This window comes from Daktulosphaira vitifoliae, unplaced genomic scaffold (genome assembly GCF_025091365.1).
Source record: "Daktulosphaira vitifoliae isolate Bord-2020 unplaced genomic scaffold, ASM2509136v1 Scaffold_3, whole genome shotgun sequence".
Taxonomy (NCBI): Eukaryota; Metazoa; Arthropoda; class Insecta; order Hemiptera; family Phylloxeridae; genus Daktulosphaira; species Daktulosphaira vitifoliae.
This window is the reverse complement of record NW_026099574.1, coordinates 7,918,570-7,944,636: the sequence shown is the minus strand read 5'-3', so window position 1 is coordinate 7,944,636 and position 26,067 is coordinate 7,918,570. Positions and strand designations below refer to the sequence as shown.

Here is a 26,067-nt window from a genome sequence, read left to right as displayed (position 1 = left end):
AAAACAGGGTTCTGCACTTGTCATAAAGGAAATGTTTACTTAGTTTTAAATAAGTATTAATAAATATTGGCAGCAAAATTAAATTTATTAAATGCTTAATATTGCTATTATAAAAACACTTTAAATATATTTAAAAAGATGACGTTTTTACGCTAAAAAAACATGGTATTGTTATAAAATAAATAAAATATCAATTAATCTATCATTTCAAGTTATCAGTTTTATTCGAGAACATAGATTTGTCAAACCAAAAATGAATTTTTACTTTTTCATTGTTATGTATTTAGCAATTAGCTTTTCAAATGGATTAATTTACAATATCCCAATTATGCACAAGGTAAAACGATGTTATTTCATTTTTAATAAAATTTAGTTGTTTAATATTTTTTAATTAGAAAATCCATTTTGGAAATATCAAGATGTTAATTAAGGCGTAGATTATTTTTTATTCTATCTTACTTAGATATAAGATTTTGTGAAATAATTCTTTTTAATACTTAAAATAATCATAGGAAAAAACTTTTTTTTTGAGGTTAGGTTACGGTTAGGTGTTTAGAAAATCAATTTTATACTTTCCGTTAAAAACCGGTCTTGAACGATAAAAATCCTTATTTTAAATTTTTTGTTCAAAATTTATAAATTTACATTTTTAATTAATAGCAGTGGCGAATTACGAAAGGGTTTGGATGCTCTAGACACAGATATATTTATAATATACATATGAGGTTAAACCCAGATGTTTATTTCAATATGTCAAGCATAAATCATTTATTGGACACCCTCCAAGCATAGTATATGAGGCTTGGTCTCCCCTATTTAATTTAACAGCCACCCAAAATGTAGAAAATAATATATAATTTCGCTTTCCAGATAATTATTGAAAATCCGACATAGGTGATAATAATACTTATTTAACAGATATACTTATGATCTATCCACATTAAAAAATACATATTAGAATGTTTTTGTTAACGAAGAAACTTAAAAACAGTTAACTTTATACCAAAGCATATTTTAAAAAATTTTCACCGGGTGGCACTAATAAAAGTAAATTTTCAAGGTATTTTCAAGTTGAGCTCCCCTATAAACCAAAAAAAATTACACGGTTATATACGAGGGGATTTTTTTAAGAAAAAATCTGTTATCAATTCTGGATACATCACTAGACTCTATCACTAAGGATTTAGCTATATCAATGTTGTGACTAACGAGGAAGAAAACAATATATTTCTTTAGTTCTAAAGGCACTCTTAGACAATTTATAATTTTTACTATTTTTTTAAACTATAAATATCTAAAAAGATTAATATGAACCTAGTTTTCTAATCATAAAGTTGAAAGGGATTCAAGAATATTTAAAAAGAAACCCCGTTAGAAAACGTCTTGAAGACGCTAATTTATTGTATTTTACCAGTAAACAAGGCACATTGATTAACCATCAGGTCGGAATGATTTTTTACGAAATGGCACGAATACCGCCCACTTTATATGTTAAAATATACTCTACTTTATAATATGCATTTATATTATTGAGTTAGAAAATAAATACTTTAATTATAAAGATTATTTAAAACTTTTTATTACCTCATTATAAAATAAATAAGTATAANTAAAACTTTTTATTACCTCATTATAAAATAAATAAGTATAAATTACTGTCTGATAACGGCGTGCCATTTTCGTATTTACACTAAAATAAAATAAAATAGCTAATTCACATATAACATATACATGTATCGTAAGAATTTAAATTTACAATGAACACCTGTTTCTTCCTATGTAATTGGCCTAACAGTTTACAGCTGCTACGCAATCACGATTTTTGTCGATTATCTAAAATATTCATTTAGCTATTTTAACCGTTACTACACATCGATCCGGACTGAGATTATTGTCTCAGTCCGTATAATAATAAATCCGTATAATAACTTTTTTGGAATATCCAAATTCTATTTATAATTCAAAAATTATCATTTAGATTATAAAAGTGTATTTTCATCTAATAACTATAAAAACCTTAAAACGTATTTTAGCTTCGATGCGAAGCTGAGAAGGTATTAATTTTACTATGATGTGTTTTTTTTTTATTTTTTATTTTTTTTTATGTGTCTGTGAACGCTCAATCTCAGCTCTCGCTGGACCGATTTTGATGAACAATATGTCAAAAGATCACAAATCGTATCTAGTCGAAGACATTACCCTCAAAAATTGAAAAAAATTCCCTCGTTCCCCGTAAACGGGGGAAATCCCCCAAAAAATTACAAATTTAAAAATCGCTAATTTTCGATATTTTTTCAATTTTTTTTACTTAAAATTGCCATAACTTTTTTAAAAATGACCGAATCAATATAATTTTTTTTTTTATAGATACCTTAGATAATTACCTATCATTTTATATATTTTTGTGAACATTTGACCCTTTAACAGCCCAAAGGATGGGGTTTCAAAATGGTAACTTTTTTACAAAAAATTAACTTTTTCAACTTAACTTTTGAAAATGTTCCGGAAAGACTGACAATTTTATATATACCTTAAATTAAAGCTAATGTAATATACTTTAATTTGAAAAAAAAAAATTTGACCTCTGGACTTGTCTTCATGGTGAAAATGACTACCGTATGCAAAAATATGCTATTTTTGTGAAAAAATTCTTGATATTATATTTTACATTTTTTAACATTATGTTGCTATAACTTTTTAAAAAATGCATGAATCAACTTTATTCTTTAATGATAAATACTTTATATATACTTCTTTCATTCGACATACTTTTTTTTAAAATCGGACCATTTCCCTTTATACAGGGGGGGTGCAAACCTTTTAAAATGCGTATAGAAAGTAGAACTTTTTCAACTTAACTTTTGAAAATGTTCCGGAAAGACTGACACTTTTATATATATCTTAAATTAAAGCTTATGTAATATACTTTAATTTGAAAAAAAAAAATTTGACCTCTGGACTTGTCTTCGTGGTGAAAACGGACATCAAAGTTAAAGAAAAACGTACGATTTCCGTGAAAAAAATCTCGATTTTATATGTTATATTATTTAATTTATATTTTATATAACTTTTGGAAAAATGTATGGATCTATATTATTATTTTTTTATAATAAATATTGATATACCCCTTTCATCTGGCACGCTTTTTTTGTAAATCGGATCATACCCCTTTAACAAGGGGGGTCAAAACTTTAAACATGCGTATTGTTACTACGATATTTTCAATTTAATTTTTGAAAGTATTCCGGAAATACTGACACTTTTAAATATATCTTAAATTAAAGCTTATGTAATATACTTTAATGTGAAAAAAAAAAATTTGACCTCTGGATTTGTCTTCATGGTAAAAATGACTACCGTATGCAAAAATATGCTATTTTTGTGTTAAAATTCTGGGTTTTGTATTTTATTTTATTTTAAAATACCTGACAAGGGGAGTACAGATTTTCATAAATATTATATAAATTAAAATTGATATAGTATAGATAGTTAAACTTATTTAAATATGTTTGTTTCTTTTAAGTCGAGAAAAATAACTTTGAAATTTGAACTAGCTTAAATAGCCAATTTTTCAACCGCCGGAAGCAACGTACGGTTGCCGAGTTGGTAAAATTTATGTTTTACACGCTTGGGGTACGAGGTTCCAACCCGCATATGGCAATGAATTTTTTGCATTTTTTCTTAATTCTTTTTAAGTTAGTATAAATTTTAACTCGTTTGATTTTTATCACATTTAGATTCAATAACTTCAATAAAGATCAAGGATCCCATCACTTTAGTCGCCCCTTGCAAGAAGAAATTTCTTATTCGTATTAAAATTATTTTACTATATTTTAAGTTTTCGCTTCGATGCAAAGCCGAGAAGATATTTTTTTGTGACTATCATTTATTTTCTCTGCTCTAACTTGACCTACTTTTTTCAACAATACGTCAAATTACTACAATTCGTATCTAGTTGAAGATATTACTCTCAAAAATTGAAAAAAAAATTCTAATTTATCAATTAAACAGTTAGTTATTACATCGTCTCCATAAAGACAATTAAAATCATTAATTTCTAATGTTTTCAAAATATTTATTAACGAATGAAGTTTGATATGATAGGTTTCAACTACAAAATTAAATCATTTTACTTTGTAATTTAATAATTTTTTTACTCTATTTGTGTGTGCTACTACTAGACTATAATATTACAATTTTTTTTTGTAACATGTTGCTATATAAATCATTTCTAAAAAAAATGATTGTTTTTTCTCCTGAATTAACAATTGATTTTTACAAATATAATCAAATTTTATAATACACTCAATTGAGTAAATCTTTTTAACAACTTTGTTTTGATTGGTACATTTAGTTAAAGTAAATCATTAAAATTAATTAAGTTCTCAATATTTCAATTATAGAATCTTTTCAACAAACAACAAAAGTTCCTAGGAAATTATTACTATTACTTCTATTTAAGTTATCTATTACCATAAAAATGCAAAAAAATATTGAGCTTTTCTGATAAATTTACAATAAATAGTAATTATAAAACTTTCTGACTGCATATTGATCTTAACGATACAATTTTTTTAATTGTCATAAAATTTTCTATTTAATTATGTCAATGTCAAACTTACCAATTGAGCTAAAAGTTATGGTAAAATAAATTTTTTTTTTTTATTATAAACATTTACAACAATCAACTTTAAACGATTAACAAAATAGGTTAAATATGTCATTTTCCTTATTTTTAACTTATTAATAATCAAATTAATATTAAATATTATATCAAATCAGTATTAATTTAAAACAATTTTTTTTGTTCTTAATTATTTTTTTTTATATGTAAAAACTATTTTTTAATAATATTAAAACTTAGAAGTTATAGAAAAAGTCTAATTGCACATTTTAAAACATCGCGAAAAGTTGATTTAGAATAGTATATTTTTGTTTCTGATGGAAGTTCCTTGTAGTCCAGTGTATAAAACTTATAACTTTGTTAATTGTTATAACTTTATCAAAAATGACCAAATCAGTATATTTTTTTTTATTTAGATGCATGTCTTTATCTATCATTTGGTTTTTTTTATAAATCTAACCCTTTACCTGCCCACAAGAGGGATTCAAAATATTAACTTTTTTTTTTTTAGTTAAAGTAAATCATTAAAATTAATTCAGTTCTGGATATTTCAATAGTAGAATCTTTTTAAATATCAAAAATTACTTAGAAATGATTACTATGATTTCTATTTAAGTGTTCTATTACGATAAAAATGCAAAAAATAATGAGTTTTTCTGATAAATTTACAATAAATAATAATTATAAAACTTTCTGACTGCATATTAATCTTAAAAATAACATTGTTTTAATTCTCATAAAATTTTCTATTTAATGATTCATTCTAGTCAACGAAGGAGTAATTTTGCAGAATAGCAGAAAAAATTCCCAACAAACTTTTTTTTTTTTTGTTTTAATTAGGCAATTGGTGGATTATTCCAAAAGCAACATCAACTCTTATTTCTTTAATTATATCATGATTAGTAGTTCTTTGATTTTAAAATATAATATATGAATATATACTAATTATAATTATTAAATTTAGTATGAAATTGATATTTAATATTGTAATTTAAACGGAGAAATTATAAAAATAATAAAGAAGTTATATTTTGCTTTACTTTTACGTGTATAAAAATTTAAAGGGCTTGATACAATAATTTTCAATAAAAACTGTTTGTTACTATAAAAAAATGCACTGGACTACAAGGAACTTTCATCAGAAGCAAAAATATACTTTTCTAAATCAAATTTTCGCGTTGTTTTCAAATCTGCAAGTAGACTATTTCTATCACTTCTAATTTTTTATATTATTACTAATTATATATATAAAATAATAATTAAAAGAAAAAAAAATTTGTTTTCAAATTATTACTGATTTGATTTTTAATATGTTAAAAATAATCAGTCCAAATTTTCAATTTTAACCTATTTTTTTGGTTCTTTAAAGTTGATGAAAAATTTTTGATAAAGATTTATGAAAGTTTATAGTAAAATAAATTGAATATATTACCATAACTTTTAGCTCAATTACAAGTTTAAAATTGACATCTAGGCCTGTCAACAAAGGAAAAATTGCGGAAAAAATTTTGTTTTTTTAAAAGTTGAATTAAAATATGTATAATGACATACTAATAGTCCTCAAGATTGGAATTGAGCTTTTTTTTTAAATCCTCGCAAAAGTTCAAAAATATGAGCTTTCTTAATTTTCTCAAAAAAAAATATTTAACTTACAAAAAAAAGTTTCGCACAAAAGTTGTTTAAAAGACAATTATAAATAAAAATATAATCTTATATTTTTTCATTTAAACAAATATTTTTCGAGTTACATTACATTTAATATGAGTAATAAAATTTATATTCCATTTTTTTCATTTTACGGTTACTTTTTATCATGTTATACTTACATTAGACACAATGTTATAAATGCATATGTGTGTATGTGTGAGTTTATTTATTTATTGTATCATTAAAGTGTAGTGTATATTGAGATACAACCGATAGAGTAGGTAATTGATTTGACGCTATATTATTTAAACCCAACTAAACGCTAAATTGTACATTCCGAAATAACAATCATATTATGTCAATTGCCACCGGAATATCTGGTAATATTTTTCTTTTTCTTTGCCTTAATCCCAACTACTTGGGGTCGGCCACCCTTATCCTAAGCTTCCACTTGACACGATCTCCCACATCTTCTACGCTCACATCAGCTGTCCTCAAATCGCATTCAATAGCATCCCTCCATCTCTTTTTTGGTCTTCCTCTATCTCTTCTTCCTTCAACATTCATTTCTATAACTGTTCTTACAGCTTTCGATTCTTCTTTCCTCATACCATGACTAAACAATCTAAGTCTATTTTCTGTCATCTTATCCACGATTGACGCAACACCTATACTTCCTCTTATATGCTCGTTCCTTATCCTATCTTCTCTAGTCACTCCACTCATCCAACTAAGCATTCTCATCTCTGCTACACTTATTCTCTGCTCTACTTTCTTATCAACCGCCCAACACTATGAACCATACATCATAGCTGGCCTCACAATTTCATACTAAATTTAAAAACTATAATTAGTATTTATTCATATATTATATTTTAAAATCAAAGAACTACTAATCAGGATATAATTAAAGAAATAAGAGTTCATGTTGCTTTTAAAATATTTCACCAATTTCTCTAAAGGAAACACTATCTACAGATTTGCATCGAAGCGTTTCTTATGATAGTGATTTTAATCACTGTCAGATATCATCTATACTTATCTCATCTATGCCACGTCTATACTGTGCCTCGACCCCACTGTGCTACCGTTTTTTTTTTTCATCCATTTAATTGAGTTTTGGTTCCATTCCAGCTATAAAACATTTTTAATTAAGCTATTGGTCAATGTTGGGTTTGTGCATATGTAAAGGGTTTTGGATTTTTTACCAATCCTTCCGGTTCGGTCTTAGTTTTTGATTTTTTGGTTAAAAAAATCAACGTATTTTTATCAATAATGATAGGAATAAAGTTAATGTTTTTTTAATTAATTAATTTTTTTATAATTAAATCTAGAGAATTTAAGTCTATATTATTATTACTCTTAACATAATTTAATTCATATTAGAATAAACAATTTAATGAAGATGGCTACTATAATATGATTGCACTATATGACCAAACAAGGCAAAAAGAAGGGCTGAGTAATGTAATGTTTTCTGCGATTTTGAAAAGATATCAAAATACACAGTTTAAAAGATGCAGCATTTGAAAAAATTTTCACTGAAGTTGTTGGCAACCGTAAGTAAACCTCTACTTATAATTCAATAAGTTAAGTTTTATTTTCAACAAATACAATTACAACTGATTTTGTAAATTTAATGTATGTTCATATTTGTTCACTGTATCGTACGAGCAAATAGGAACGATAAAATTTTTATTTATTATTTAAATATGAAGTTTCATCTCGAATCTTATTTATATTTTAAGCTTACAAATATATGTAACTACATTTTATGCATACTAATATAATAAAAATTGATCAATAGTGGCTAATTATTTAAAATTTAAATTATATTAAAGATATAAATTTAAAACTAAAATCACTTTTTTAGTTTTACACTAATAAAAGAAAACTACCTATTGTATTTATTTATGAAAAAATTATTTTGATTCTTTCATTTTTCTATAAGTTATGACAGTTTAAAAAATAAAAAATTTTTAAATTTCGAAATTTATCTATTTAAAAATCGTAATTTTATAGGGGATTTTCATTTACGAGAAACCAGGGAAATTTTATCAATTTTTAAGGGTAATATTNATCTATTTAAAAATCGTAATTTTATAGGGGATTTTCATTTACGAGAAACCAGGGAAATTTTATCAATTTTTAAGGGTAATATTTTCAACTAGATACGAGTTGTGATCTTTTAATTTATAGTTGAAAAAATCAGTCCAATAAAAGCCATAAAAAGGTAGTGACAAACAAACATAAAAAAATCATATCATAGTAAAATTAATACTTTCTTAGCTTTGCAAGGAAGCAAAAATATTCTTTAATCATAATCTAAGAAAACAATAATTATTTAAAAAAAAAAAAAATTCAAAAAAAATATTAATATTATTAATATTACAATTTTACTTTTAAATAAAAATGAATTGATAATACCTATTTTTTATTTCAATAAGCTGATGGATATATGACGGAAAAGCAATTTTTAAATATAATGGCAAAGATTATCATTAGAGTTGAGAAAATCATTAACAATGTTTATAATACTTACCTCAAAGATAATGTGATGACTAAAACACAATTAAAAGAAGCTCTTAAAATGTACAATATCAATCTTGAAGATTCTAAAATTACTAAAATAATGACTCATTTTGCAGGTCAAAATGAAAATATCACTTTCAATGGTAAAATAAATATTTCATATAATTGTTTAGACTTATACTACCCATCTAAGGTCAATGTAATATCTTTCAAAAAAGTTTCTTAACTCCAAGATTTATATTTAATCCGTTGTCAGGATTGTGAATGGTATCTCCATTTACTGAATTTATTTATAGTCAGCAATATGGAACCATTTACAATAGTCCCATATGCCATTAAGCGTCATGAAATATCACTTTTAGGACTTGATCTTAATTAGTAGAAAAAAGTATTTCTAATTTTACTTGATATAAAATAAATTTTGACTATATAAAATTATGTATTAAATATTATTTGTAATCAAGTAACTTTTAAAATAAATAATTCAACTTAATATACCTGATATTTTTGTAAAATAATTTTTTATTAGTTACCAAGAAAAACAGTTATGCGGTCAAAATATTTTAAAAACTTTAGAATATGACATCATTATTTTTTATAATATAAAATATATATTTGTGTATAGTGTCAATAAAATTAAGTGATAATACATAAAAATAGCGGATATATTCTCTTATTTTTATTATTATCATTAAGAAGTTATAGCTGATAAAAAATTATTTCATTAATTTATCAAGCTAAATAATTTAGTGTATTAATTAAAAAACTGATATCTAGTTACATTTGATCAATTAATAATTTTTTTGTCTATTTCCTTTTTTTTAGTATTCAGAGAAATATTAGGGTTTTTACTACACATGAATAACCCTTCGCTACGGTCGTAATGTNATTTAAAAATCGTAATTTTATAGGGGATTTTCATTTACGAGAAACCAGGGAAATTTTATCAATTTTTAAGGGTAATATTTTCAACTAGATACGAGTTGTGATCTTTTAATTTATAGTTGAAAAAATCAGTCCAATAAAAGCCATAAAAAGGTAGTGACAAACAAACATAAAAAAATCATATCATAGTAAAATTAATACTTTCTTAGCTTTGCAAGGAAGCAAAAATATTCTTTAATCATAATCTAAGAAAACAATAATTATTTAAAAAAAAAAAAAATTCAAAAAAAATATTAATATTATTAATATTACAATTTTACTTTTAAATAAAAATGAATTGATAATACCTATTTTTTATTTCAATAAGCTGATGGATATATGACGGAAAAGCAATTTTTAAATATAATGGCAAAGATTATCATTAGAGTTGAGAAAATCATTAACAATGTTTATAATACTTACCTCAAAGATAATGTGATGACTAAAACACAATTAAAAGAAGCTCTTAAAATGTACAATATCAATCTTGAAGATTCTAAAATTACTAAAATAATGACTCATTTTGCAGGTCAAAATGAAAATATCACTTTCAATGGTAAAATAAATATTTCATATAATTGTTTAGACTTATACTACCCATCTAAGGTCAATGTAATATCTTTCAAAAAAGTTTCTTAACTCCAAGATTTATATTTAATCCGTTGTCAGGATTGTGAATGGTATCTCCATTTACTGAATTTATTTATAGTCAGCAATATGGAACCATTTACAATAGTCCCATATGCCATTAAGCGTCATGAAATATCACTTTTAGGACTTGATCTTAATTAGTAGAAAAAAGTATTTCTAATTTTACTTGATATAAAATAAATTTTGACTATATAAAATTATGTATTAAATATTATTTGTAATCAAGTAACTTTTAAAATAAATAATTCAACTTAATATACCTGATATTTTTGTAAAATAATTTTTGATTAGTTACCAAGAAAAACAGTTATGCGGTCAAAATATTTTAAAAACTTTAGAATATGACATCATTATTTTTTATAATATAAAATATATATTTGTGTATAGTGTCAATAAAATTAAGTGATAATACATAAAAATAGCGGATATATTCTCTTATTTTTATTATTATCATTAAGAAGTTATAGCTGATAAAAAATTATTTCATTAATTTATCAAGCTAAATAATTTAGTGTATTAATTAAAAAACTGATATCTAGTTACATTTGATCAATTAATAATTTTTTTGTCTATTTCCTTTTTTTTAGTATTCAGAGAAATATTAGGGTTTTTACTACACATGAATAACCCTTCGCTACGGTCGTAATGTACTCGTCACTATCATAATATGGATTAACATTGGTCTTCTTTGTTTGTGTCAACAATAATGGTTGTTTATTAAATCTTTTCATTTAAAATTATTAACACTTTTATTTACAAATTGTATTCATATGCTTAAAATAATGATTGTTTTTAATCAAATAATTTAAATAAATAACTTAGAAAAATATTTAACAAACACATACTATTGATTAATATATTATATTACACACGATTCAGCAATGAGTCAATTATTAGTAATCATCTTTAAAAATCTTTATACCTTCCAATTCTTTTAAATTTTATCTTAATAATAAAAACAATGTGTCAACCCTAATCCTAAATGTAAAAACAAACTATATTAACATTATATAAAATATCAAAATGATTTGTATATTATTCACATATATTAATTTATAGGCAAAATTATCAAAATAAGCATAAATTTATATTTAACGTGAGTTAGATTCATGTAAATTTTATGTTTAATGGTTAACTCATTACTATGGCAAACCCTTATAAGGTATTTTAAAACAAAAAAAAATGAACACAAAAATAACATGTTTTTAACTACGACATCTATTTGCACATTGAAGATAAGTCGTCCAAACGTATGAAAATAAATTACATAAGCTTAAATTTGACAAATGTTTTAAAAATGCAATATTTTCGTAACATTTTTAAAACTTAAATTGAAAAAGTTGAGTTTTGTAAAAAAAGTTATTAATTTGAATCACCCTCTGTGGGCAAGTAAAGAACCAGATTTTCAAAAATATTATATCAAATAAAAGGGAAATGCATAAGGCTTCAATATAAAAAAAAAAGATATTTTGGTTCGTTAATTATTCAATATGTGATGGAAGTTTTAAGCACCAAAATAATATTGATTTTTTACACGAAAATGATATTTCTGTTCAATTTTGACGGTAATTTTCACATAGAAGTTAGATCGTCGGGAACATTTTTTTTTTTATCTTATAGTATATAATTAAAGCTTTAATTTAACATATGTTTAAAGGACGCAGTATTTCCGGAATATTTTCAAAAGTTGAAAAATTTCTACTTTTTATATGTGTGTTTCAAGAGTGCCCCTTTATAAGGGGAAAATGCCCGATTTAAAAAAAAATATGTCGAATGAAAGGGGTATATATAATGTATTTCAAAACAAAAATTTGTGTTGATCTATAAATTGTTCGAAAAGTTATAGTAATTTAAAGTTGAAAATTTAAAATCGAAAATTTTAACACAAAAATAGCATTTTTTTAACTACAGCAATTGTTTTAACTACGTTTGCGCGTAGATGATTCGTCGTTGGGACAATTTTTTTTTTAAATTATTGACTTATTATACGCTTCAATATGATATATGTTTAAAATACGCAGTATTCGCAGAATATTTTCAAAAGTTAAGTTGAAAAAGTTAAATTTTTAAAAAAAGTTGCTATTTTGAAACCCTTCTCGTGGGCAGGTAACGGATCTGATTTTCAAAAATATTCTATCAAATAAAAGGAAAATGCATAATGTTAATAAAAAAAAAAATTATTTTGATTTGTTCATTTTTCAATAACTTATAACAATTTTTAGAAAAAAAAAATGTCGAATTTTAAAATCGTAATTTTTAGGGTATTTTCACCATTTATATTACATTTATATTCATATTTTGAGGGAAAATTTTTTATTTTTTAGGGTAATGTTTTCAGCTAGATACGATTTATGATCTTTTGACGTAGATAAATTAACACATCATAGTAAAATTAATATGTTCTCAATTTCGCATCGAAGCTAATGATATGTATTATTAAGAGTAAAATTTATAAATTACCGAATTTTTTTATATGATCACTAAAATCCACCAAAAAATAGCTTAACCAGTTTTTTAACTTGGTAACAATAAAGGGGACCTAGTGTTAATCATAAATATGTAATAATTAATACAATTAATTAATTAGTTAATAATAGCGTTTATGACGCTAATCGCATATGAATTATAGCTAAAATGGTATATAAAAAGCTTAGAAAATGTTCATAATACTTTTCGGGTTTAGACTTTCAGTTTTTAGTTGCACTCAATTCACTTTTCAAGTCTTATCTGAAAGAAGTGCCAAGTATCGAAAAAGTCATATACAATGAGCAATTATTCATACGCAAAATTTGTTGTTATTAAAGAAGAAAAACGAGTTATATTTATTTATCGGAAATATTATTATTTTACTAAATCAAACTATAAAGTTTGAAGTTGAGTATTTTGAGGAGTAGAATTGGCACGATGTCAATTGACTGGTCAAAATTTTAGTTAATTAACGAAAGAAATTTTGACCGGTTATAATCTGGTCAAAATAAAAAATTTACGTTTAAGTTTTTAATTTTATTATACAACACGATATTCATGCACATTTTATAAAAGTTTTTATTTAACTTTTTTTGTGGCACTATCACGTTAAAAATTTGAAAGTTAAATTAGTTTAACGTTTTAACTAGATACCTTAATAAGTAACTTTGGTTTTATTTTTAATAAATTAATGTTCAGTAATTGTGATTAGTGGCGGATTTAACGTCATAGTGATATTGGTATTATAAAACTGTAAAAAATAGATTCTCTTATTGTAATTTTTATGATGGAATTTATTCTTCCTTGAGAAAACAATTACCTATTATATATACAGCAAAATATTTCATTAGATAACATAACTTAGGTTAAAAGTTATTAGTACTATTTGAGGTAACTAGTAACTTAACTGTGTTTTGACACGGCTGCTGGGCATTGTCGGCTGGCACAGTACGAACCTGCGACCCACAGCGTAGTGGAAACAAAACATAGATTACCACACACTTATGATTTAGATCACAATACACTTCTATATAGATTGGTAACGCATTGTGCGGCTGAGAGAAACATATGGCACTGTGTAAAAATAAACATTATTTTTTAGTGAATTTTAACATTTGACATGTGCACATCTAGTCAATTGAAAGCAAAAGATTTTGACTGGTCAAAGCCCCAAACCTAATTTTAAGTAAACAATCTAAGTAAAGAATTATAAAGCAAATACATGTATATACGTATATCAATTTCAAACTTTAATAAATTATCACTGATTAGTTCGCAATTTATGCATATATCTATGTTTAAAATGTATCCTTCTCTCGAATACCCTGTAATGTGTCGATACATTACAAGATATTCGACAGATGACCAGAGCCGCTCCTCTGCCTAAAAGAGTTGTATTAATAATTCCCACTGTATAAATCGACACTTCAACTAGGTAATTGTGGTTCAGCATTGCCGCTGATAACCAGTTATATTGTTTTTATACGACAACAAAGAGGATAATTAATTAATTACTTTTATAACTACTTGTCTTCTAAGCCCTCGACTCAAACCCTGAGAAAAATACACTATTTTATTCAATATATAGTAACCCAAATTATTTAGTTTAGTCCAACCAGCAAAATTTTTTTTTTTTTGAGTTACATATCACTTTTAAAGCTGTATTGATAATAAATTGAATTAGTTTGGGAGATTTTATTGTTGTATAAATTATGGTAATTTTATTATTCGTGTATTAATATTATTGTAACCTTATCTATGATTGTCAAACGACTGTTACCCATGTGTACTTATTTAGTAGCAGTAGTAGTATTTCGCCGACCGTTGTGCATGAGTGACTTATTGTTGTTTTACTGAATAAAACATTAAAGATATTTTTACGTCGTGTTATTAATTGTTTTGTAATTATTTCTTCTCCTTTTCTATGCGCACACAGGCATTCGTGGGCTTTCTTATACTGACTGTTTTCGTTACAACCTCAACATCATACTTTATATAAATTTAAGTATTAGTGTGTTACTACAAAATGTTATTTTGAAAGGAGCTATGAAGGATATTTTTTGTTAATAATAATTTTTTATTATTGCTTAAAAAATAAGTCGANTTAATAAAATTTTTTTATTATTGCTTAAAAAAATAAGTCGTTGAACGAAAAAAAAATGTATTATCATTACAATAATTGACTAAGAATTGAAATGATTTTCAAGAATAGTGAAGAATGATTGCAATTCTCTAAACTCCCCTACCTGTTAGTACTACTGCTTTGTTTTAATGATTTTTGAATAATTATGCAACATATAATAAAGAGACAATAAATTTTCATATAAAACTTTTAACCTTTATTACACAAAGTGTTCAATAAGTAAAAAACCAAATCAATATTAATGAGCAATAAAAAAAATGAAAACCTCAGTTTTTACTTTTTAAACGCCCAAGAAGGTCCACGATATTTTGACACTAATATTAATTTTGATTTACCACATTTGTTTCGTTATTATTATTAATTTTTTTTTTTAATAATTTTAAAAATTCTTAGGCTACGTTAAAATTATATTTTTTATTATTTTTTTAAAATCTATTTTTGAAATATTTTGTACGCACTTAATATAAGTTATGAAAAATATTAAAAACACGTTTTTTATGAACAAAAGTGACATTTATTTGAAAAATAAGATATATACAGAGTGGCCCACCTATGACGGAAAAGCAATTTTTAAATATAATGGCAAAGATTATCATTAGAGTTGAGAAAATCATTAACAATGTTTATAATACTTACCTCAAAGATAATGTGATGACTAAAACACAATTAAAAGAAGCTCTTAAAATGTACAATATCAATCTTGAAGATTCTAAAATTACTAAAATAATGACTCATTTTGCAGGTCAAAATGAAAATATCACTTTCAATGGTAAAATAAATATTTCATATAATTGTTTAGACTTATACTACCCATCTAAGGTCAATGTAANAATACCATGATAAGAAATTAGATAAGGCAATTATTACTTATCACTCTCATTCAAAAGTATATTAAAAAGATAGCGTTTTCTTCTGTCCTTTTCTCAATACGTATACAATGTTTATAACCGTAAAATAATACATGAAAATTCAAATTTTCACAAACTTCAAAACGCTACAGAATATTTACTACTCAATATTAATAAGATATTTTTTTACTAAAATTTTTCTTAAATTCTACTCTACAAAATAGCTATCTTAGATTTTTTTTTTACATTTTATTTAAAATTTAAAAATAATTAATATTTTTAATAAAATGTAAAAAAATTAATTATTGAGATATAGCTATGGACCTAACGTATAACTATTATTTAAAAAAAAAATCAGCTAAAAATATTAACTGGATCAAAAGTTATTTAAGTTGTCAGTGAGTGGTGGGCCACCCTGTATATATATTCCATACTTTACATAATATGGACTAACATTTGATACCATAAGAAAATTGTAAAAAAAAATCAAAAATCAACAAATATCAATGATGTATAAACGTAATTATTGAGTTAAAATAAGAATTTTTGGTATAAAAATTTTTCTTTAAAACCTATCTATAAAATGGCTATCTTCAAATCTTAAAAAAAACTTAATTAAAAAAATAGTTATAATAATTATGCACATAAGTTTTCTACAAAGAGTATTAAATATTTTTTAGAGAAAACTAACTAAAAACTGTTATATGTTTGATCTTGGATAATTTTTGCTAATTTTAAAATTTACATAAAATTGAGTGAAATTTAAAATATTCTAGTATTTTAATAAATACCACTTAAATTTTTTTCCTCAATAGTTTCCACCAATATATTGAAGATTTTTTTGGATTTTTCCAAAATTGGATTTTTCTCAAAAATGTTTACAATGGTTTTCATGATATTATATGATAGAACGTTTAAAGTTTCACTCTATTTTATGCAAATTCTAAAATGCTAATTTTGCAAGAACAAACCATTCTTGGTACATACCAAAACTTACATATGTGTTATTAATAAACTTAATTGGCTTAGATTTAATGTTACCTAAGGCAGGCACAGTTTTTTAAGCAATAATTATTGTTAAAAAAGTATTTTTATAAATTTTTTAATCGTCCAATATTGTAGAATTTATACTGCCTAAGTAAAAACCTTAAGAAGTTGTTACGTACAATAATTCGCCTTCATCAACATTAATAATTAACAACTATACTAATACCTCATCAGCACAAACTGTGAGTATGCAGCCGACAGGTGTAAATAAACCATATCTCCTTTACAATCTTCTTGAATTAATTAAAAACATAACGAAGACAGTAGACATTTTATCAAGCTTGCGGCAACTTATCTTTATTGATCTGATAACTTAACTCACATAGTATTATTATGAATACTAAAATAAATACTATTAATATTATTAAAGGGTTTGTGAACACTCGTCGCCATCACTCACCTAACTTGGATACCACCAGCATCCCTGGAGATTCAGTCAGATTATATTTTAAATAATATTAAATAGAAATAAATACTCGTTATTGTTGTTAATTGAGAGTCTGTATTAATTTGGTAACAAAACTGCAGACTGCCCTTCTAGTGGGATATAAATTATATAGGGCCAACGTTGCCCCATTTAGGTACAGCATTATGTCATTTGAATTACTATTATTTAAAAATAGCTTTACTGAATTTCTGCAATAAATAAACATAATAGTTAACACATAGAATGTTATGAATAAATTTTGTGATACAAACAAAACTGCTAAAGATACCTTTTTATTCTGGCATCACTTTGGCCATTCGTGGTCTTATGTATTGTATACTTTGTGCTTTAGTTGAAATGGGGGACTTGGTTTGTATTGCAGCATACAAGATATAACATAAAACATTTTTTATAAAATATATTAAACTTATTTTAAAATAGATTTATAAATTACATTATAAATGTAAAAACATTTAAAAATAAGTTAACTATTTTTGTATATAATAATATAAAAAATAGTTGAAATCTGCAATTGTATAAATTCAATAATTATAAACTTTTGTAAAATTAATATTGATAAAAAAAATAACATAATAATGAAACATTAAATTTGGAATGCCGTGTAGAAAATTATATTAAAACACATAGGTATTTGTGTACATTATTATTTGGTAATACACATTATTACCAATTATTACTCTATGAATAGTTCTATCTTCTAGACTTTTTTTTTTTTTTTTTTTGTCCTTTTCAGCTGTAACCCAAAATAAAATTATCTATAAACATTAATCTCATGGTAGTTGGAACTACCATGAAGACTGAATGAAATTGTAGATACCTATAAAAGTTTCATTATATATTTGCAGAATGGTTAATCATTAAATTCAGTAAAAATAAAAAATATTAACATTATTTACCAGCTTGTGATAATACTTGAGATTTGCAATTTTCTTTTTCAACACGTTTGAAGCTTTCTTCATTTTTTATTGGAAATTCTTGTTTCATTTCTTGATTAAAAACAAGTTTTATTATTAGCATCATTCATAAGATGATGTTTAATGAAAAACATTGTATCCTTCAATTTAATTATACCAGCTAAAATAATAATTTATTTAAAAACTGATTATTTAGGTAAAATTTAAGTCACTTACACTGACTAGAAATAAAACATAATTCTGACACTTAACGTTTATGATCATTTTTACTAGAGCGGGATTTGTTGAGTTGGGCAGGAGAATTTGTAATAGAAATTGGAGTTAAACATGACATAGTTGACACTTCTGTTGTGATAACATTCAATTTTCTTTTTTTTACAACACTTAAATGTTCAGTGAATGGTATAGGGAATTGACATTCTGAAGTGGTGGGAAACTGACTACTGTTGCAGGAATTTCAGTAGGATCTTTAAATGGATATATATTTTAATAAATTTCCTCATCTCTATAATCTAAAATAATTCTTGAGGAAAGTTAATTTGTCGACCTTTGCACCTTATCTAATCAAATTCTAAATTTCTTTCTATTTGATTTTTGAGGGCTTTAACCATAATTTTGTATCCTTTTTCAAAGTCGTATATAAGTTTATCACTATTATAAATTATAGTTTAAACTCCTTCCCTAAATAATAATAATTACTTGTATATTTAACTATTGCAAAATCTTTTAAATTGCCATTATTGCACATGTATTCGAAGCTTAAATATTGATAATATACTTAATAATTTTTTGCACCAACAAAGTTGTGTTTAATACATCCCGATCATCTTCAGCATGCTTATTCTCTTTTACCAATTTTTTAATAGTACTTATACAACTATTAAGATATAAAAATTTCTTATCATTAATCATACCCACTTTGTTAGATCATAAGTAATTGTGTCAGAATCAATAATTTTTACAAGGCACCACATGATTTCAAAAACTAAAAATATGCTAAGTGTAAAGGCTATCATATAGGAATGAAAATAAAAAAAAAACTTGATGATTGAAAAATTGTAGAAACATTGTCAAGAAAGACAAACAGGAGCAAAATATGATAAATGAAATTAGAACAAATTACTAATGAATAAATAACAGACACATCCCTTTTTCTAACTAATACATATATTTTATGTGGACTGTATAATCCTTTAAACAAACAATAAAAAAAAAATCTTAATATTTACCCACTGCCGTTTGGAGGTGATGAATACTGAGAAACTAATACGGGAAATAACACCGTAACATTTATCCAACCGACGAGCAGCTCAATTTAACAATTGTGGCGACAGAGCAATAACCGACCCAAAACACTTGGCATCGATATGACAAGCGGCTGAATAACTGAGCGCAAATGCATAGTAAAATGAATATTCGTTTCACTATGGCCGTACCATTACGACGGAGGTGGTGGCGGTTTTTTAGTGGATAATACGTAGAAGATCGCGGTGTATTGTCAACGCGGAAACTCCGGTCCCTAGACAGCTGCAGAACAATAATATTCTGTTGTCAAATGTCAGCGGCCTACCTGTCCTGACAAACACAAACGTCTATGGTAATTACTGTGTTTTCGTATTTAATTCTATAAACTAGCATCACCCCATATCAACGTGTACCTAACAAATTCAATGAATATATCTTTATAATTCTCCAGTGTCGCATAATAAATAATTCCTATCACGTTTCTAGTATTTTGAGAACTTATAATACATTTGTCGAATTATTAATTCTTTTATAACTTAGTCGCGACTATGTAATTTTACTTTTGTAAGTACGAGTGTTTACTCAACTGAGTACATAAAATAACTGTTTGAAACACAATGAAACAGCTGAAACTCAAACTATACAATAGATAACTGAAAAAGGAGATATTATTCAATGTACCTAAAAATTAATTGTACAATTATTATAAATACCCGGAGGAATGGATCAGGTACAAAGAAAGAAAAAGCTAAACTTGATAACAATAATCTAATGGTAGGGAGTGCGTGCGAAGAGAAACAATACAGTCTATTATTTAAGCAAATAATAAAAATAATAATATTTAATAAAAACTATGTAATAGTAAAAAATATAAAAACACGTGAATTTCAAAATTTACCACTTAACACGCATATTTTTTTACCATGAAAAATATTTCCGTTTTAATAAATATTCACAGTTTGTCGTATTTAAAATACAATTATTTTATTCTTTAAACATCGATAAATAGCAACAAAAACGCAATACAATATTTGTGGCCAACTTGACACAGAGATTTCTGGCGAATGTCAATTGCGCCATACGTCTACTGATTTGACCAAGTATAACGAAATTGAATCGTTTTTTTACTAATGTAGTAATACAAAAATAAGCAAAAAAAGTGTTTGGGGATTTATTTGACCAATGTTGGATATTTGGGGATCTGGTCAATTCAGGAGCAACGAGGTTCTATCGGGGTTGTACAGTCCGAGGGTTTAGAACAGTAAAGACAAGTAGATATAAAAAGATACAAATTAAGTTCCTCTCATGGAGGTATTAAAACGCTGAGGTATTCTTGTAGTGGCCGGGGTCTTGGCCTCCTATCTGACACCCAATCGAAGCGTGATGTTGACTGGTATGTGCTTTAGTGGAAATACTGAGGCGTTCATGGAGTGGCGGAGGCCTCCTCTCAGACACCCAGTCCAAGTATATGACCAAGCACTAACTAGTTATTAATAATTAAATTAAATGATGTTTAAAAAATCTATTGCTTTACCATTCTTTTACTCAGGTTATTAATTCTAAATAATTGGGTTAACATAAATTTACTTACTTCTTTTGTATATATTACGTTCAGATTTATACTGTTCTATTTTTTAGTAAATAAATAAAGTATTTACGCAAAAATAATTGTACTTGAAATCGCTTTTAAAATGTACCGACGACAACACGGGGTCGCGGCTAGTTTGTTCAAAATAAATCAATTAGAAGAATACTGAATTCCTTATTGAATTCAGATCTTCAAAAAGAAGAGAGAATGAGCCGCTCACTCACTCGCTGATGTGCAAGCAGAACTAAGCCTTTTCATATTATTTTTAATTACCCTCATCATGGGTTGTTGTCGTCGGCGCTTTTAGTGATTTTCAGTTTATTGTATAAAATTTGAACATAACATGATAGTTATTTTAAGATAAGATGTATAGTGTACAATAATCAATTTAACATGTATATACATGTATAATAGCTAGTGTACAACAGTGTATATGTTATAACAGATAAATTAATTATTTGTTTGTATACTAGTAATATAAAATACAGATTATACATTTTTCATTGATAAATGCAAAGCATTAGGCATATGACGACACTAACGAGTATCAGCATAGTTGGCACCATTTCAAATAATGCATAAAAGAGTGTTGGATGGTAAGTGACAATCTCTGCTACCCGTGGCACTCAGTTGTCCGGCCATCGTCCCATCCTCAAAGAGCGTCCGTCGTTTTTGTTTATGGATTGTTTTTTTTTTTTGCGATTCGTCTTTTACTCTATGTACATTTTTTTCACGTCTCGCGTCTCATATAATCGTAGATCATTCGATTATTAAACCACTTATAGTTTTTGTTGTCTTTTAGAGTTTTAAACATTACTGGTGTACATTTGTATATTCCATCGTGTACTTGTGTTTTGCATAACAATCTACTATTATTTGAATCGATTAATCATCAAATAAGTTTACAATTTTATTTTCTATTATGTCATATTTTATTAAATTCATTGGTTAATTATTGTTAGAATATAAGTTACCCCTTCCCCTTACTTTTTAAGATTTGATTTTGCACAAATATAATAAACATTATCATATTTTTATGTTGATTAAAAACAAGTATACCTATTTTTCATCCCTCTCTTATTCCTTCCTTGTTTATACAAATAAATAACTCATCACAATAGTAACATCGTTTACTATTAAAGAGTTTCTTGCTACAAAGAGTATTTTTGTAAAAAATGAACTTGTAAATAACAAAATATATTTTGCAAGACTAATTGGTAATACAAAATCAAAATATGCACAATGTTCTGCGTCTCATAAAAATAACACTAGCTAAGAGAAAGGATACAGTCATGCGTTTTGATTTTTTAAATTCTGGACATTAAGTAAGCGCATGTTGTTACATAAATTGCTCAAAACGTTGAAAAATGTTAATCACAGACTTATTAGCGGCCGGCAGCGGTTCACCTGTATTTATTTCAGCGCCGCCGGTCGCGCGATCAGTGACAATACATTTCGGGTTTCGCTAGATGATCGATTTAGGGAAATACATTATGATCGGCGTATTACTATCTTGACTTATATTACTATCTATATTTAGATCAGTGCGACGGTAATACCGTTTCAAAATAAAATTCTCTACCTGTAGAATATTTTCTAAAAAGATGATTACGATAATTTTACAACGCTATCCGACTCTTTCGAACAGCGAAAATTGAAATAATTTTATCTTACTAGATAATGTTATTCTGACAATTTTCATTTATGGTGATGTTTTAAAAAACTCGATCAAGTCATAAATGAGTCAATAAGTTGTGCTAAGTATTCGAAGTGATAAAAAAAAAATTAAATGAACGTTTGCACAATAATGGAGATGTGGCACAAGTTGAGACAAATATAGATGATGTGCGATAGTAATTAAAATCGCTATCGTAAAAGCGGATTCCCACGACTGGTGTACTTGCCAAATATTTGTCACTTGTGTATAATTGTCAAGCCGTCGGTACACTATACTTGTACAATTATTGGTCACTTGTCAGTTTCCCGCGGATTGTCGGTAAATGTGACACAAGTCGAAGGAATAAATGGCTTGACAAGTTTACACTTGTAGGTCAGTAGTGTACACTTGTGTACTTGTTAAGTACTTGGCCAATATTTGATTTGAGAAAGGCTATCGGTAACATAATTGGTTCTTCCCCACCCACCTATATTTGTACAGTATAGCGGTGGTTCATATTGGCCTAATTAGTTAATTAAATTTAATAGATAGGTAAAACTATTTTATAGTATAATTGTAAATATAATTTAATAGTTAACGTTAATTTTATAATGTATTAATTATATAACTTAACTTATTAATTTATAAATATTAAGTATAAAGTATACATTGAATATATTATTGAATAGTTCAATATTTTACTAAAATGTTTATACTTGTAAAATTCTGTTTTATTTTTGCAAGTAAAAAATTATATACGGTGTTATAATATGGTGCGTAGCTAAAACACTATTAGTTTTACTCTGTCGTGTTTTTTCCTTTAATTTTTAGGGAATCTAGCCTCCTCAAATCATGAAAATGATGAAAATCGGCCAATTTTTTGTTTTTGTAACCCGGCTCATAGATATTAAGTAAAATGATAACTCTTTACGTTTGTATCACCTTTAAGTAATCATAATAACAATGCAAGCAAAAAATGAATATAGGTAAGTAAATAAATAAAAGGCTTTACTGGAAATGCCAAATTACTAAAAAAAAGTAGATAAATGTATTAATGTTATAAATTGAATGCGTTTCATTATCAAAAGTTATATTAATCGTAGTAAAATGTTTTAAAGTAATGAAGGAGCATTATGTATTATGCGAGAATTTTCATTATTATAAATGTCAGAACAAATTTTAAAAAGAAAATAATTCTTTGCTATTAAAATACATATTTTTAAAAAAGTTAACTTAAGTTGATTTTTTTCAAACACTTAATACTAGGTTAAAACATATATTTGTTTTTTTTTTTTTACTTCGCTGAAATAACTCTACAAAAAATTAATTTAACGAGTTACAACAATATATAAACTTGCTCATTCTGATAGACTTTTAAAAAAATTATATTTTATTAAAAATAATTGAAGTATAATTTTTATATAATTCAGGAAAGTGTTATTAAACTTTGAGTGTAACTACACGCAATGGCATCACCTATATTTACTATTAGTATTAATTCATCGTCGTCGTCAAGAAGTGAAATTTGTTTTTTGTATCAGTAATTAAATATTCTTTGTTGACCAAACATTTTCGATTAAATGAAATTAAACTATTGAAAAGTAACTATGGTTTATTACATATTATTTATTATCAATATAAAAGTTTTTTCAACTTAAAAATAAAATCGAAAAAAATAGTAACAAGACACTTTTTTACACGACAACAAAAGAATTAATTATTCATACTATAGTTAATAATAACTAAAATTTTAAAAATTATACATAAAAAAAAGGAAATTTACTTAGGTAGGAAATATTAATAAATTATTTGTCTACTTAAAATCGATTAATAAATGTAATTTACTAGTTATTAACGTAAAGTTTACCTTTGTCTGCCTTTATATAACGACATCGTTATCCACCATCTTCTTTCTTTTTTCAATTAAATGTTTGTACTTTAAATACTTTCCACACATAATTATGTATAAATAGTCATTTTCCATTATCACTAGCCATTTTAATGAACTTAAGGTTAATTAAATAAATAAAACCTAAAAATTATAGGTAAAAGTTAAAGAACTATCTTAACAAAAAAATATTAAACTAAAAGGTATCAAAACTAGCAATACTAAAAAATGTATTTTAAATCACTCACTAAAACGTCCTGAGAAGGTATTGGTTTTACTATGACGTGTTTTTTTTTTTGTGTCTGTTTCCACATTTTTCAGCTTTCACCGAACCGATTTCTTTCAACGATACGTCAAAAGATCACAAATCGTATCTAGTCGAAGGCATTACCCTCAAAAATTGAAAAAATTTCCCTCGTTCCCCGGAAATGGGGGATACCTCCAAAAAAATTACAAATTTAAAAATCGCTAATTTTCGAAATTTTTTTAATTTTTTTTACTTAAAACTGCCATAACTTTTTCAAAAATGAACAAATCAATATAATTTTTTTTTTATAGATGCTTGATGTCTTTACCTATCATTTGGTATACTTTTTTTTATAAATTTAACCCTTTACCAGCCTACGGGAGGATTTAATATGACAACTTTTTCACAAAAAATTTAATTTTTCAACTTAACTTTTGAAAGTGTTCCAGAAATACTGACACTTTTATATATATCTTAAATTAAAGCTAATGTAATATACGTTATTAATAAAAAAAAAATTTCGGACTTTATTTTGTCTTCACGGTGAAAATGGCTACCGAATGCTTTTTTTGTGTGAAAATTCTCGATTTTGTATTTTACATTTTTAACTTTATTATGCTATAACTTTTTGAAAAATGTATGGATCAATTCAATATTTTCATGAGAAGTTGTATTTATATACATCTTTCATTCGAAATCCTTTTTTTTAAAATAACACCATTTTTCTTTATATATTATAAATATATATATATATATTCATATGTATTACACTTCTAAATCATAAAACTTGTAATCAGAATAAAAATAAAGAAATAGAAGATCAGTTAACTTTTGGAATAATCCACAAATTTTTTTAAATTAAACACTATCTACAGATTTGCATCGAAGCGTTTTTTATGATAGTAATTTTAATCACTGTCAGATATCATCTATACTGTACCCAACTATGCCACGACCCCACTGTGCCTCCCCCCCCCCGTGCTGGGTTTTTTTTTATGCGACCGGCATAAGTGTGGGCCGCCCTGCAACTGCCGTTAGGTATTACTTCAGGGCGGTCACGCCGTCTCTAAAACTCACAACACCACGTTGTGAATCAGTTCGAAATTAATCAAAAGATGATGCACAACGTGGTGTGACCTCCCCCATTATCCGGATCTCGGAGTGGGATCCGTTACCCGGGTTGCACCACGTGGATGTG

The 26,067-nt window shown here is 25.7% G+C and overlaps 1 protein-coding gene and 1 long non-coding RNA gene across 11 annotated transcripts in view; one reads left to right on the top strand and one right to left on the bottom strand.

The window, feature by feature from the left end:
• LOC126902542 (uncharacterized) overlaps nucleotides 1-11,207 on the top strand; it is a 39,482-nt gene extending 28,275 nt beyond the window's left edge. The window contains exon 4 of the mRNA XM_050679926.1: nucleotides 10,966-11,207. Coding sequence (XP_050535883.1) covers nucleotides 10,966-11,024 — 59 coding nt within the window. The 3' untranslated portion in view covers nucleotides 11,025-11,207. The remainder of the gene's footprint in view (nucleotides 1-10,965) is intronic.
• Nucleotides 11,208-11,230: 23 nt separating this feature from the next.
• Nucleotides 11,231-20,184, bottom strand: LOC126902548 (uncharacterized). Of its 10 annotated transcripts, none has more exons than XR_007703241.1 (7): nucleotides 19,474-20,184; nucleotides 18,461-18,925; nucleotides 17,599-18,404; nucleotides 17,049-17,518; nucleotides 14,596-14,833; nucleotides 13,753-13,918; nucleotides 11,231-11,356 (listed from the first exon to the last, which is right to left on the bottom strand). It is a non-coding gene; the product is annotated as an uncharacterized LOC126902548 (long non-coding RNA). The 10 variants fall into 10 exon arrangements; XR_007703240.1 differs by lacking the exon at nucleotides 11,231-11,356 and adding an exon at nucleotides 12,926-13,664; XR_007703242.1 differs by lacking the exon at nucleotides 11,231-11,356 and having other exon boundaries at nucleotides 12,926-13,918; nucleotides 17,599-18,147; nucleotides 18,227-18,404; nucleotides 19,474-20,183.
• Nucleotides 20,185-26,067: the final 5,883 nt, after the last annotated feature.